Source organism: Aptenodytes forsteri, unplaced genomic scaffold (genome assembly GCF_000699145.1).
Source record: "Aptenodytes forsteri isolate BGI_AS27 unplaced genomic scaffold, ASM69914v1 Scaffold582, whole genome shotgun sequence".
NCBI lineage: Eukaryota > Metazoa > Chordata > Aves > Sphenisciformes > Spheniscidae > Aptenodytes > Aptenodytes forsteri.
Genome location: NW_008795675.1, coordinates 158,120 through 173,540, shown reverse-complemented (window position 1 = coordinate 173,540; position 15,421 = coordinate 158,120). Strand labels below are relative to the sequence as shown.

General features: G+C 42.4%; 1 protein-coding gene across 2 annotated transcripts in view; it reads right to left on the bottom strand.

Annotated features, from left to right (window-relative positions):
* Positions 1–4,986: 4,986 nt before the first annotated feature.
* Positions 4,987–15,421, bottom strand: part of CHGB (chromogranin B) — a 13,101-nt gene continuing 2,666 nt past the window's right edge. Inside the window, exons 3-7 of one of the 2 annotated variants that reach the window (XM_009282591.2) lie at positions 14,484–14,556; positions 11,539–11,582; positions 10,101–10,194; positions 6,590–8,364; positions 4,987–5,394 (exon numbers count right to left, since the gene is read on the bottom strand). In XM_009282591.2, coding sequence (XP_009280866.1) covers positions 5,311–5,394; positions 6,590–8,364; positions 10,101–10,194; positions 11,539–11,541 — 1,956 coding nt within the window. In that variant the 5' untranslated portion in view covers positions 11,542–11,582; positions 14,484–14,556 and the 3' untranslated portion in view covers positions 4,987–5,310. The remainder of the gene's footprint in view (positions 5,395–6,589; positions 8,365–10,100; positions 10,195–11,538; positions 11,583–14,483; positions 14,557–15,421) is intronic. The other variant, XM_009282592.2, reaches the window with a different exon arrangement.

Sequence of the window (15,421 nt, the reverse complement as noted above, 5' to 3'; positions counted from 1 at the left end):
AAAATCTTGGAAGCAAAACATCCCACTGAAAACTCACTAACTTCGAAAAGAAGAGAAGATCAAGCATCAGTGAAGGCATTCTCTCTGTCTGTTGCCAAAAGTGGATATGATGACGTAGTTTTTTAAAAGGCTGAGTCCGAATCAACATATCTAACTTAGCTTCCCATTTTCCCAGAACAGCATCGGGGTAAAACGTTCTACGCAGTGATCTGCTCCCTCTCTGGACACAGAACCCAGCTGCGTTCAGTGATTTGAGGAAGTAGAACGAACAGCAAAAATCATACGCTTTTCTTTCCAAAGGAACGATAAAAAGAGAATACTAATACCAGAACTTTACAGCATGACCCCCATGTTTTCCTGAAATAAATGCAGAACAGAAACATAGTTCGTAAATTAAAATACCAAATATTTAAACAGAATGTCTCTATTAGTATTGCCTGTTGTTTTCCTGAGAGTTGTTATATGTTTTTAAGATACGACTATTTTGAAAACCGCTGTATGTATATATATTTATTCTACTGTTTTATCTTTCATGATGCGTAGCTTTTTTTATTTTTTTATTTTTTAACTTTGCATTTGCCATTTCAATTAAACTGTGGGATGTTTTTCCTAATGAGGTTTATTTCCTTTTTCTTACTGTCCCCTCTTTTGGGAAATCAAAAGGTCTAGCAGAGGCTTCAGGAGGAGAATATGCTTGCTGACTGCACCCCATTGAACCCCCAGTGGGGAGCTCGTAGAGCCGGCAGGACTTGGCTTCCATTCTTGAACTTACTCATCAGTGGGAATCTGGAGCTTTGGGATTAAGTAATCAGACTTCATAAAGCTGTAAAAGTCTGTATATTGATGAGCGATGCTCTTTCAGGACACCATTTGCTCAAAACAAAATAAAATGGGGGTTATATTTTGTGTAAAGAAGTGGTTAAAGATTTCTCTTAGGTGAACAGGTACAGTACATCTTCCGGTTTTTGTCTACCTCTGTCCTGTTTTTTGTAAATGTCCCATCTTCTTTTTTTTCTATTTTTATGGAAAGTTCTTCTTCTCTTACTTATGTGAAAAGCCCATAAATGGAGAGATTGTAGGTTTCACCATCTCCTCTGCATTCTATCAAGCATGTGGATCTGAAAAATGTGCTTTGCTCCTCTCACCTCTCCGTACAGTGCAAGTGTTGCAAATCAGATGTAGGGAATAGAAATGTGATGTGTGGCTTTTACTAAGTTTTTTTTTAAATTCTGAATTTCTCAACTTCTTTCAAGAATTAGTGGGAAAACAGGGGCGGGGAAGAGAAGTTTTCCTCTACTATATGTCCGCGCATGCATGCTGAAGGTAAACTGGGACTCCCAAAGCAGCCAACGCCCAGCATGTGATGAAATTCTGAGGCAGCCTAGCTTAGAGCAATGGATAGGAGTGTGGAAGCTGGGGAAAGGCACGAAAATGATTAAATCAGTGTAAGCCAGGAGATTAATACTGAAAAAATTATCTTTTGCCTCAGTTTTCTTACCTGTAAAGCAGGCATAGGTACTTCTCTGCCACTTTCATTGAGCTGGTAGGTACTTGGCTGTCGTATTTACAGCACTACAGAGGTGTAAAAACTTAAACAGTAAAAGTTAGGTTAAGCAACCAACATACGTTTTAAATTCCTATCGTATATAATGTGCTAAAAATAATAACCTGAGGAAAAAAATCTGGTTTATTTGTATAATAAAAAGATCAGTTTTGAGAACTAAACAATATTGGAACATCTGAAAAATTACTTTAGATCAAAGCCAAACTGACTTCATTTCTCCAGCATTAACACTACCACGCTCCCCATATGCTGAATCCAGCCCCCCATTTTTCAAATGTGCCATAATGCTTGTACCAAAGAAAGATAGTAAGAAACCAAGAAATAATTCATGTAAAAAATTTAAAATTATTGATGTTTCAAATTGATGGAACATATTCTGTATGTAATAGTAGAAGAGCACATCTCGATGTAACATTGTTCCTATTTTAACTGAAACACGTGTATAAATGAAACTAAAGCCTATAATGCGAGAAGCATTGTTGAAATGCAAGTTGTGATTGAAACTCTAGGGAGCCTTTATGTTTTTTCCAAGTAACCAATTAGAGAAAATCCAGAACAAATGAAAGAGAGTGCATCCTGTAAGATCTTAACATAAGTAAGTTGAAAATAACTGCTGTAATGAAAAGCATCTCAAAGAGAAAAGACAAAAGGGGGGGGTGAGGAAAAGGAAGGCGATACTTGCATACCTGTATTTAGTCTCCGTGCAGCATTGCTCAGGAACCTGATAATCGCTAGAGAAAGGCAGAACGTCCAAGAACTTTTATCTTCGGAGGTATAAAATGTAACAAATTGGCAGAAGTTAATTTTGGCCAATGATGTGTAGATAAGGAATGGGGAAAGGTAGCGGGTATTAAACCAGAGATGGGTTCCTTAAAGCAGGATTAACATTTAGACCACTGAGTTGGGCAGAAGCCACCCTTTTGACGAGGCAGAGGACTTGGTTTGGACAGGCAACTTCCACCACTTGGGCTCATTTGCTGTATGAGGGGCCATCGCTGGGATGGCGTCTTGTGTTACAGCACAAGCACTAGTCAGGCCTATCTATTTCAGCCGTGGTTACAAGCAGCTTAGCCCAACTGTGGCTGGCTGCCTTCAAATGATAACTTTTTAAAAAACTCGCCTACAGCTTGAAATGGGCCACTTCCATCAGAAAAGAGCAGTTATTTTGCAGTCTGGAAATGAGTGCGTTGTGTATGTCTGCCCATGTTTGCATCTCCTGAAGTACTCATCCAAACTTGAAATCTGCACAGTGGGGGTGGCAAATGAGATCCAGGTGCTGTTAACCCCCTCAGAGGAACTTCAGCCTTCCTCTAGAGGCTGGCAGTGTCCAAGCTCAACAGCCAACAAATTCTCAAGCCTCAGCTTCTATAATACACTGAGGATGTTTGGCAGGGTCAGGGCCTAGTCTAGTAAAGGTATCGCTGAACTTAAAAAGAGACTCAGGAGCTGTTTTTATTCCTATCTTTAGTCACGGAGCAGAGCATACAACTGCCTTCACTATGCAAATTTGCTGATAATAGGAGCAGATTAGGAGAAATAAGTAGTTACTAAGCTTTCCATTCTCGTGTTTTACTAGAACCACACACATCAAATTTACCATTAACCAGGGATGCATGAGCCAGAAGGGAGACAACACTTTTTTCAGAAGCCAAAACCACTACTTCTGCTTCATTTGATTTCCTGGAACAAGGTTATGCATCTTATACATCAATACTTGTTTTAAATTGTACCACCTAGCTTCAATGCCAAAAGCAGGCAATTTGCCTTTAAATAATGCTAATTAATGTAAATTGTATTGGCTGTTTAAAAGAAGATCCAGTGTTACCCATCAAAAAAATCCTGAACAGGCAATGCAAATGTGTAGATAAAAATGGAACAGGCAGGAGCAGTCAGGACAGCTACTCGACTCTCAGTGCTTGTGGCATCAGCCCCGCAGAGCAATGCAAGCAGAACGGAGAAAGATGACAGATAAAAGGGCTGTCACGAAGCTCTTGGAAGCCACTGAATGATATTTGGTTTTAAAGTCTTTCAAGGGACATGTTTTTAAGCAAAATATTGCTGACTCGTGAATGTATATTTGCATAAGCTGAGCTTTTAAAAAAAAAAAAATCATTGCTGAAGTTACATACTTGAACAATTTAGAAAGTTTTCTGTGCTACAACTAAAGCTATTTGCTTCTAGGTATTTACATACTCACAGGCCGCTTTCTCTCATACTAGCTGGGGGGAAAAAGTACCATGCTGCAATACTTACTGTACAGTACTGCAAATTTTTAAAGGGAGAGTCTCAGAATTTGAAGACAGCAAACAAAAAGTATTTCTGCAGCTGGGACACTTTCTAACTTTCCTTACTGTTGCTGGAAAAGTCTGGTGAAACCATGGTCCTACTGAAGTCAAAATTCTGTCAACTTCTTTGAGCCAGGATTCAAGCTTAACCAAACAAGATGAAACATTTGAGTGGTCTTACCAAAATCCCTAGGCATAGACATGCTCACACAGTTCAAGGATCAGTAGCTCACTGAATATTTTCAGTTCGTATTGCCTTAGAGTTAATCAGAGACTGTGTGTTTTAATGAGCAGGTGGATTAAATGGGTTAAGCTGGGATGATAGATACTGCACATTTACTGATAATGTGACAGCTGAATTCTTTGCATAGCACCTCTCTCCTGTGTGTGGTGTTATACAAGCAACTGAAGACACTGTCACAGCAGGAAGTCTGTAAAACAACACATTTGGATACGTTAAATTAAATTGAACGCCAGATATTTGGAGTAATTGAAACTAATTATGGGATCATTTCCTTTACTGCTTCATAGCGTCATAAGATTACCAAATGGCTCCTTCCACACACCACTCACTCATTCTCCCTAAGACATCATACAGCTTATTACACAGAGCCCATCCTGCCCCCGGCTCGCTGGCTGCTAAGGAATTCGCCTTGTGCAACATCAGCCCTGCTCCAATGCAGCACAATCCCACCAGGACCTGCTTGCCTGAAGTAGGTGGAAAGAACATGTTGGCAAAGCATGTTCGGTAGGTGATTAAAATATGGGACCACTTAGACTGAACGAGTGGCAAAACCAATTCACTACATAATGCATTGATTCTGAAGCACCACGTGCCTTCCAAATTAACAAGCATCCATTTGGTGTTGCAACCTCTTTGCTTCTTTAATGACTGATTTCCAGAACTAAGTAATTCACAGGACATTTCTGAGTTACTGGAGCAAATTAATCGGGATTCTTTCTCACCTCTTGTGCTCTTGCTAACTGGTAAATAAAAGGCACAGATAGGCTCCTTGTAACTAAAAAAAAAAAATAAATTGGTGAACCACAAGTCAACATTTTGTACATGATCTATCCATCTGATACAGCCGACTTTGAAATAACCCAACCAGTCAAATAAGCAAGGAGAAAGTTTGGTCCAAGATCAATGGTTTTTATTATTTCAAACTCAGACAAATATATTTCTGAAGAACACTAACACAATTATTTTCACAAGCATATTAAAAATATCTGCCTTGCATGAAAGGTTATAATACTAAAATTCATGCTATTCAGATTTCAATAGCATAATAGCAAATTAAAGACATTTTCAGCTGTATAAATCACTACGCTATAGTGGACAGTAAATAGTATTTCCTGGTTTTAGGGCAAACAACAATCCAGTGGCAGTGAATTTACCACAAAATACAGGTATTGTGAGTACAGCTACACCTAGCTTTGAAACACCAAAGCAGATCATCTTCAGCCTCTCCTGTTGTCATTAAACTTCTCAGCTATTTTCTGCAGCTCCAAATCCATAGCGGCCAGGTTTTCCAGTTCTTTCTCCTGTGAAAACATGAAGAGCGTTTTACACATCAAATAACGTTGGCAAATGTTTTCTTCCATGAAAATGAGAGACAAAGACCATTTCTGAGGCAGACATCTCCTGCTACTTTACCGGTCCCTAGGAAACGTGCTGGGGTGGGGGTTGTTAACAGCAGTGCAGCACATACTTTGGAGATTTGTGCAATTTCCTGCTTTTAACCAAATTAGGGCTGGGGAAAGTATCAAAATACTCATTCTGAGAGCTGGCCCTAATTACAGCTTGATCTTTTTAGCTTTAAAGCACCATTATCTAGTAGTGACCTCCTGCTATCTCACAGCTGCCACCCCCTGCAGCGGGCAGTCACTTCAGCCCAAGTGAAGGTCCCTTAGGAGGCTACAACCTTATGATCACAGTGGTTCAGGCTTATGACACCCAGCAAGCACAGTGTGCAACAAGAGCAACACCTCCACATTACCAGATGCTAGGGGAAAAAAAATGCAGCCAATTCTTGTTTATTATGATGACTTGCTAACGCCGCCTCTATGTAAATTAGTATTAAACCTCCACTGCTTCCAGCTCAGCTTTGTGCAATAGATACAGTGACATACATGAGGAGCATCTAGCTGATGCGTGTAGACTCAGTTTTCCTGGACACCAAAGCAGAACAGGAAGTCCAACAAGAAAAGGGTTCACATACATGGGAACTACATGCATGAATCGGGCTTACAAGTCAAGCCAGGTTCTGCTCTGCAATTACAGCCGGGAAGTCAATGAACAGCTGAATTTCACTCTAAATGTCCAACTTGCTTTTCAGATGTACATTTCAAACAACCCAACAGACCAAGTGGTGCTTGCTAATTACCTCTCTGCTCCTGCTGCAATGGGCATCTTTGTTTTATTAGTCTGTAAGACCCTAGAGGGAGAGAGAGGGCCCAAAAAGGAAGAAAATCTCCTTTCTCTTCCTGTCTTGCAGCAGACAGAAGCTAATGAGGATGCAGATTGTCTTTATTTCACAAACTGTGCCCTGGGGGAGTTCCACTGAATTCATTCAAAGAAAGCAGATTTTTAAATCACTGAAGATCTGGCTCTCAATGTGACTTAATCTTGGTTGTGTTTTTCCACGCACAGTTTACCAGCTGCCTTGGGAATGGATTTAGAAATGTGCATGTGAACTCAGCTTCCCCTAGCTTTTCAGAGAAACACCTGCACACATACCTCCTCTTCTGTCAGAGGCCGCTGGCTCAGACTTCCTCTGTCATTCCTGATTACGTGATGTTTTTTCATGTCTTCTCCAGAATTGTACAACTCTGGGAATTCAGCTGATTTCTTCCTGTAATTCAGAAGTTGTGCGAGTTGATCCATCTTGTTGTATTGCCTTTTCGTATCGTATCTGTTCATTTTGCCAAGATTCCTCTTGTCGGTGCGTCCGTGGTTCAGAGCACTTAGGATTTGCTTTTTTTCCCACCAATCATAGTCATTATATTCAGGGAAAAGGCTCTTCTCATTCAGGGTGGGCCTGCCTTCCTCTTTGCCCTCCAGAAGCTGCTCTCCTGCACTGTCCCTTTTCTCAAAGTGCTGGCTTTTCCACCACAGCAGTGGGTAGAAAGGGCTGTAGGATGCCATGGTTCTCTTCTCATTCTCTGCAGGGAGATGGCTTCTGTACTCTTCCCTCTCTGCATATCTTCCCTCCTCCATATTCTCCTCTTCATTTTCCATCTGATCACTGCTGTGATGCTTCTTTTCTACTTCCTCCTCCTCCTCACTGTTGCCAGGGTAGCTCTGCTGCTCTACACTGTCCTCAGTGCTGTAGTGTCTTCTGGCCTGCCCTTTGTGCTCTCGAGCGTACACTTTCTGTGACTCTTCATCTTCATTGTCCCACAAGCGGTATCTCCCTCCAGCACGATGCTGCTTCTCCTTGCTGCCACCACTGAGATACCTGTCCAGCTCTTCCTCACTTTCATCTCCAAGATACGTCCTTCCCTCAGAATGGTGCCTCCTTGCCTCATGTGATCCATCATGGTGTCTCCTATCCTCGCGCCATTTCTCATTACTTTCTTCACTGTGGCGATGCCTCTTGTTTTCTTCTTCACTGCTCTCTTTACTCTGCTGCCACCCTTCTCTGTACTCCTCACTTCCCTGGTCTGCACGCCTCTTCTCCTCCACCTCTTCAGACCCATGCCTCCCATGATAACCACTCTTCTCCTCACGCTGCTGCTCAGACTCTTCATGATGTTTCTGATGGTGATTCCTTTTGTCCCAGAGATGGGCCTCCTCTGCGTTTGATTCCACAGCTAGTTCCTCTTTCTCACCACCACGGCCCCTCTTCTCTTCAGAGGAGTCACCCATTCTATGCTTCTCATGGTAACGTTTGGTTTTATAGGGTTGCTTTTCCTCCTCTGTTTCTTCACTCTCATCAGATTCTTCATGCTCTTGCTGATGGGAGAAATCACGTTCCTTAGACTCATGGTGGTATTTTTCACTTCTTTCTTCCTCTGCCTCTTCCTCTTCACCTTCATGAATTCTTTTGTAAGGGCTCTGCATTCCCTCCTCTGAATGCCAGTGGCCCATGGGGCGCTGATCATTCCCATCATGGAACTCCTCTGTGCTCGTGCCTCCAGAGTGGGACTTCTTGTTGAGAACAGCATGCTCTACCTCTTCGTCATGACGCTTGCTCTCTTTGCTTTCTTCTTCACTGTGGTAGCTCTTCTCCTCCTCTCTTCTAATTTCCTGATAGTGTTTCTTTTCCTCTGTATGAAGTCTCTCTTCTTGAATAGGTGTGTGGTGTCCATCCTCCTCTTCCTTGCTTTTACCTTCCTCGTGAGCAAGTTTCTCCTCATCACTTCCTTCCATGTAGTTTTTAGATTCCTCTTCTGCCTGACTTTGTTCTTTCTTCACACTCCCAGTATGATGTTTTTCAATCTCTGCTGGGTCTTTCAAATGCCTCACTTCAAGTTGTTTGTTTTCGCTTCTCTCTCTGTCATTTCTACCACCTACAGTAACAAAAGCAGCATAATGAAGTAATTCAACTCTCTACTGAAGCGTTACTTCAGTTTAAATAGATAACTGGCTTCCCACAGTGGCAAGAAGATTTGGACAGAATTAATTTTTTGGTTCTGCTTTTTAAATTAGTGATTTTCTAATATTTTATATGTTTGCCTGGAAAAGCATTAATTAATTTTCATTTAATTAGGCATTTTTAAAGTTCCACTGAAATTTCCAGAATAATTTTTCCACTTTGGCTTTTTTCTTTCTTTGTGATCACATTTTTAGTATTGAATTACATTAACTCTCATTCCCATTAAAAATCAATGGGATCTGGAGTTGTGTTCAGTTCTTTGAATGTCAGGTCTTACCCATCACATATGCTTATTCACAGAAACAACAAACATCTTTTCAAGCTACTCGAAAATATCTGGGGCTTTTAGCAAATTTTAGAAGTTCTAAATTGACTCAAAAAAAAAGAAAGAAAGAAATCTGTTACTTTGCAATAGTTATGTTTAATCAAATCATGCTCCTTCCACTATTTCCAAAATGCTAAATGAAAATCTGACTCAGACCACAATGGTAATAGTATATTTCTATGAAGATGTTTCTGCTTCACTTGAGTCTGAGTAACATCAGAAGTAGATCACAAATCCTAAAAGCTTTCAGACAATAGCTGCACAGATTTAAAAACAGCTCATTATTTCTGAAAAGCTTCTCATTATCTGATATTCTTGGAGGAGACCTGTCTAACAGCAAAAATATGGTCCTTACCCTCCCTTTCCAGTGTTTTTTCATTTTCTAAAACATGGCAAATGAACAGGTTTCTTTCTGAAACTAGCAATGTCATAAGCAAAGCTTGATGCCTGATGGCATTCAGCATCTCATAGAAATTTGGGGCTGAGTTAGATACAAATACATGTATTCCCAAAGCCCCCAAACCACCCTCTTCTGATGACTGTATTAGGGCCATGCATTATTCCCTCTATAAACAAGCAGGAGACAGATGGGTTTCATTATTGCTTCTTGCTGGCAGATAAGTTCAAGAGCCTTTTTATTGTTCTGTAATCAAATAAATATAACTGGGCAGAAAAGAAAGATGTGCGTTCTGCAGTTTGGCACAGTGTCAAACTTAACCACACTTCACTACAGACAGTAATGAAGTGTGCAAACAGGCTTACACCTTGACATCGAGGCAGCTAAGCACCATGCTGTAGGAATGAGCTCATCTGAAATGAGCACTCCCACAGGGAGCTTTCAGCACACGACTCCACACCTCCAGAAACAGTACCACAAACTTAATCGTTTCTGGGCTGAGCAAAAGACTCCCCTCTCCTGAGCTGGGCATGGATTCAGATGCCACCAGGCGCAGGAGCCTTGCTGATTTAAGTGGTGGTTATTTGAAGCCAGTTCCTACCCTCTGGGATGCGTTCAGCATGTGACCCAAACCTGGTCACATTTGTTGACCCCTCAGGCTACCTAAAGAGCTTGTCTAGTTCCCTCAGACTCTTCAGGTGGATTAAGTAGAGAGCCACACGTGTTAGCCAAGAATCCCTGACAGTTATCAGGTCAGGCTGTTTGCTCTTCGAGCAAGACAGACTAAACGGAAGGAAATCAGAATTTTGACACTGAAATTTGGAGGCACCAGTTTCACACGAGCTGAAGTAACAGTTCACCAGCTCCAACACAAGAGAGGATCCATCTACCAAATTCCTTTCACAAGTTCAGATAATGTTGTACTTACTCTTCTTCAGGATTTCTTTGCATTCAGGATTAATTGGTGGTGCATTTGGCTTAGATAGAGCGTTGGACAAAACTTCCACTATGCACTGTGTTACCTAGAAGAAACAAAATAGGAGAAGAAATTCTCATGGCAAAAATGGAAATCCTACTTCTGACCCAGTTAGTGAGGAAAGCTAGTTTAGGATTAGAATTCAGGCTAGTATTTATGAGTTTTGAGCAATCCCCAGCTCTACTGCAACTTCCTGTGCATTTGGGCAACAAGTGCTTTGCTCCTCACTCCCATACCAGTAAGAGGAGGATAGTCATTAGTTCTTTTTATCTCTCCTTTTGTTTGCATAGGTAACAGGCTCCTTTTGTATGTTTTTAAATATTAAATAGCGTATTCAGTACAAAGGAGAGTCAAACAACATGTGGTAACAGCACCCTACAAAAAAATAACCAACACAACACACATTCAAAAGATGAGGATCATCCTGCAGGATCTGTCCAAATGAGGATGCTGCAAAGGTATTACCAGAAGTATTGTCTGGATTGCCAACAAATCAAAAAAGCCTTTATAGCCTCTGTAAATGACATGCTCCACATTTTTTCATGTGTGTGTGCTGTAAGCCCTGCTTCTTTTAGCACTTAACATTCAACTGGATAGTCTTCTGGAAGCAGAGGAAATTGATTAATTTAGGAAAGTCACACAATCTCCTCTAATCCTAAGCGCTACCAAAGTAGCTCTTCTATACAAATTCACGCAAAATTATTTTCAAGTGTTGAAGTTGTTTGTTGTGAGTGAGCGCCCAGATCATCAGGGGTACGAGAGTCTCAGGCTGCCAATCTGGGTGGCTGGATGGGAGGAGACAATAAAACATTTATATAGCCATTTTGTCTTTTAACTGTTTTTAGTTATTACCAGGAGTTTACTAATCTACATGATCACACTACCAACCACTGGAGAGGGTCTGATGTCAGGTTACAGGGCCTGATGTCAGGTTACAGGTGCTGAGAGCAGCTAATGGCATTTATTTAATCAAACAGGTTAAGAATCTCTTTCCAAAGCAGGAGATGGGAGGACTGCATTAGAAAGTCCATTACATAGTTGGCAACTGTAGATATTTCATCTTTCTCCGAAGTTGCCATCTCACTTTTTACAGTCCAGTAACATGTACTATCAAATAATATTTCATATCATTTTTCAGGCAGCTGTACAACATAGAGTTTCAAAAGTACCACAGTGACACAAGAAGCCAGCTTCCATTTTCATCAAATGCACTGAAGTGCATGCAGGCATCTTCTGACAGCCACAGGGACTCTGAGTTCCACATCACCAATGATCTCTTAAGAGTTTACCCTTAGGGGAAAAAAAGCATTACCCTGACAGTTTAAAGACAAAACATGGAGAGCATGTGACCGATGTTTTCTGAAATGCACTTTGACATACAGCTACTCACCATTTCTTCAATATGGTCTTTTTCCACTGGAACTGCACTGACACCTAGAATAAAAACAAATTATTACAGACTCATTAATCCTAGCAACAAGCATCACTGACAGGAGTCCTCAGTCAAATTGGTCTGAGGCTGCTTGAGTTTTGGGTTGGCAGGTCAGTAAACCAGACACATTTTGCATTACATCTTTTCTTATTCAGGATGGAAAAGCAATGTAAAGTTTGCAGCCTAGCATGAGAGAAGAGGCATGTTGACATTTCTAGCACAAAAAGAATATACACTAAAAAATAGAAAGCAACGTTTAAATTCCAAGACCGGAGCTTTTACTGCAAGTCAGGTCTTCATGTAGTTCTACCTGTTTGGTGGTAAAAAAACAGGAAACAAGCAAGGCGTGTTTGCACCCCAAGAACCTTTTGGCTTCTGCAAGGGGCTCTGGGTGCCCCACCACCACCTCCCCAATAGAAGACCATTCTTCAAGGCTTTAAACCAACTACTGTCCCTGGAGAAATCCTGTCTCGCTTGGATAGGAGGTGGCTCCTGAAGGGAAGGACAGAGCCAGAAGGGACAGGCAAATTTCCATTCACTGAGTGGTCCATTATCACCCCAAGAAATGAGCAAAAGAATCAGATCCCAGTGGAAAACACTACCCCAGAAGGAAGCAGCACAACCCGTCTCTCTCTCTCTGTCCTGAGGACATGTGGGGTAATTAACACCTCCTTGCACTAGTTCTACTGTACCTGGTCCAAGGTATTGGCTTTTGGAAAGAAGCTGTTGCAAATGAAACCTCCATGCTGCTTTATTTTGCCATCACTGCTGTGATATGTCTCCAGTTGGTTAATGAGCTTGGCTGCTGTGCATTATTAATAAACCATGCCAATTCTTATCCACCTTGAGATTTGCAGAAGTGAAGTTAAGCAAGTCTGCCAGCCACACATGAGTACGTAGAAGCAAAGCTTATTGTATCATGGCTTCAGAGACTTAACGCATGGTATATAATCACAGTACACAAACGTACAGCTTGGGGTGCAGTTCTGAATTTCTTACACAAGTCAGGACAGTATCACCCTCTCTGCAATACTGCTTGGTTGGGACAGTGAGAGATCTTCTGTAACAGATGAACATAAAGCAGATTATGGAGACGAAGGGGGTCAGTTTACCTTGCAGTGTCAGGAAAACTAACACTGCCCCAAGGAAGTTTCCTGCAAAGCAGACAGGAGCACATAGCCTTGTGCTACTGAAAGCAGCAAAACCTTTCTTCTTTTCTGTGTCTGCAGAGGAAGCCGACATCCCCTTGAGCACTGACTCTGTGTGTAATAACTGAGCACAGTACAGTAATAACTCTCTTGATATTTCTACCGTCCTCTATTTTTGCTCCTCCAAACACATATGTAGGAATGTGTTTCTTCAGCCCCCGTCTCCTCTCTGCGTATACAACTACGATCAGAGAAGGGAACCCACACAAGGATAGCACAGAGGAGATTCCGCTGAAATAGCACTACATCCCTACCCCATCATTTCCCCAGAATACCAGGTGGTGTATGGGGGAGATGGTGCTATACAGAGCCAACCCTCTCCCCCATCTTTTGCGTTCAGTGCTGACTGAGCCAGGCTTTAGGTTACTTTATTTACTAACCTAGTATGCAAATAACTACCACACTGCACAGTGCTGACGCCGCTGCAGTCTAACCTGCCTGCATCCTCCATCTGAGTACGGAGGATAAGGATGTATGTACATCGCACACATCGCACCTGCACGCAGGTGCAGGAGACTGGCAGCAAAGTCCCTTCTACTAAAAAAAAGTGTTAACCACTAAAAGAACATTCTCCCAGTCCCACAGGGGTTGGAGATACTGCTCTTATGGCACGAGCTGCTCACAGTCACCACTTACATGTAAGCAGAGAGGATGACCCGCTTCATTGCCTCTTCTTGAAGAGGCTCCTCTGGTCCTCCAGCCCATGAGAAATCATGACACGCACAAGGGCAAACATCTGATTTTGTCCTTTTAGTGATGCTTGCCACAGCACATCTCCTGTGAGTTACACCCAGTTGATGTGATAAAGCACGGAACAGACAAACTTCTGAACATCTTTTGCTATTAGAGATGCCAACTTCGGGCTGCCTCTCGAGCACTATGTCAGTGGTGTGGAAATACAAAGTCAGGTTTTGCCTTTGCCCTGTCATTCTAAAGCTCCTGTCTCTCCAAGGAGATTTACAGATAGATTAATGACCATTAAGCAAGTGCTTGGTTAATGATGAAAGCTGACATGCACAGACAAAGAGGAAGCATTAGGCTATCATAAAAATGTTTGGAAGAAGCACATGTCATATTAATCTGCCCAGAGGAACAAAATGAGTATCCAATCCATCCCAGAGCCCGAAATAATGTATTGAGGCAGCTGCTCTGCCAGAGCTGATATAGGAAGCCTGTGGGAAACCAGCATGCCCCACTTTACATCGGTGCTGGCAGCGCTAGCCCGTGCCAGCTGCAAGAGCTCCCTCGGGGCCACCTGCCAGCTGGAGATTGCTGGCCAACACCTCTGCCTTCCTCTCCACTTGTGCTCAGGAAGGGTGAAGCCATCACCACGACACCGCCGGGTGGCAGGGCACCCACCCACTGGGCTTGCAGGGACACAGCAGACGGTACAACTGCAGGGTTTCACAGCAGAAACAAAATCAGAGCACACACCAAGATGGAAATCCTTCCCCTGCCCATGCAGAAAACCAGACCACAGACCCACAAAGTGAAGCAAAACCCTGGGTCCGCTTTCCCCTCCTGAACCAAATCTACCCAGGCAGTTACGATCAGATTATTCGATTTTGCAGAAGTGCTGAGAGCTGATGAAGATCACAAAAAAGGATGAGAAATGCATGACAAATTCACGTAGCTTTTGCTTGCATCTCCAAGATTGGGACAGATCTTTAGGTGGCTCCCTGATGAAATACTCACATGGCTTCGTTTCATTAATGCCGATGACTCAGTGCAGTGCCATTGCTCATCAAAATGTCAGCAAAAACCCTTCCTAGGAAAGATCACGGAAACTTTGGCATATTGATTTGCAGAAGGAGCACTAGAAAGTTCTTGAAGTTAATTTTTCACTGATTCCCAGCCCCAAACTAACTCCTCAGTTCATTGATTCTGGCTGACATTTGAAAGCAAGATAGCCAAAAAGGATGTAAAGAGGTACCTGACCTGTTTGATGGCATAAACAGGAAAAAAATATTTGGTAAGAAATCCCCATGGGATCTGTGGAGTAAGTCTGGTGAGCTTCTCTGGGTTGGGGTCTCTCCCCCCATCTTCCACCCTCCCCTTTGATTACAGTAAAGGCACTTGAAGGTAGTCAACTTCATTAGAGTTTTAGTTCAAGTCCCAGAAGCGTTTCCATGTGGAGACCTCCAATATACCTAAAGCTGAATTACTTAACTCAGAATGACACCAATTCTTTCAGGAAATGATATAGTATGCATAAAAAGCTATAAAGCCAAGCGACCACCTCATCCTATTGCGTTTAATCTTCATTTCACAGTGTGGTTTTAATATTTAATGCCGCATGCCAAAAAAGATTTGTGTTAGTTAAAGCTGCAAACCTGCTACTTTACAGTCATCCCCCAGTATCAAGAACTAGCTGGCAAAAATCTAGCAGCACCGCTCAAATAAAATTATACCGAGAAGTCTTTGTGGAAAGAAACTGTACTGGGGGAGAAAAATAAAACTAGCCCTCGCACAGCATGAGGAAAAGGCCAGCTGTCCTTTGCCCAGCAGCGGCGAGCAGAGGGGTGGCGGCTGCCGGGGCACAGCTCCGGGCAGCCCGGCGGGCTCCCCGCCGCGGCGCTGGCGCCTTCCTCAAGCCCCGGCCCTACCTCACCCTCCCTCTCACCAGGCCGGCC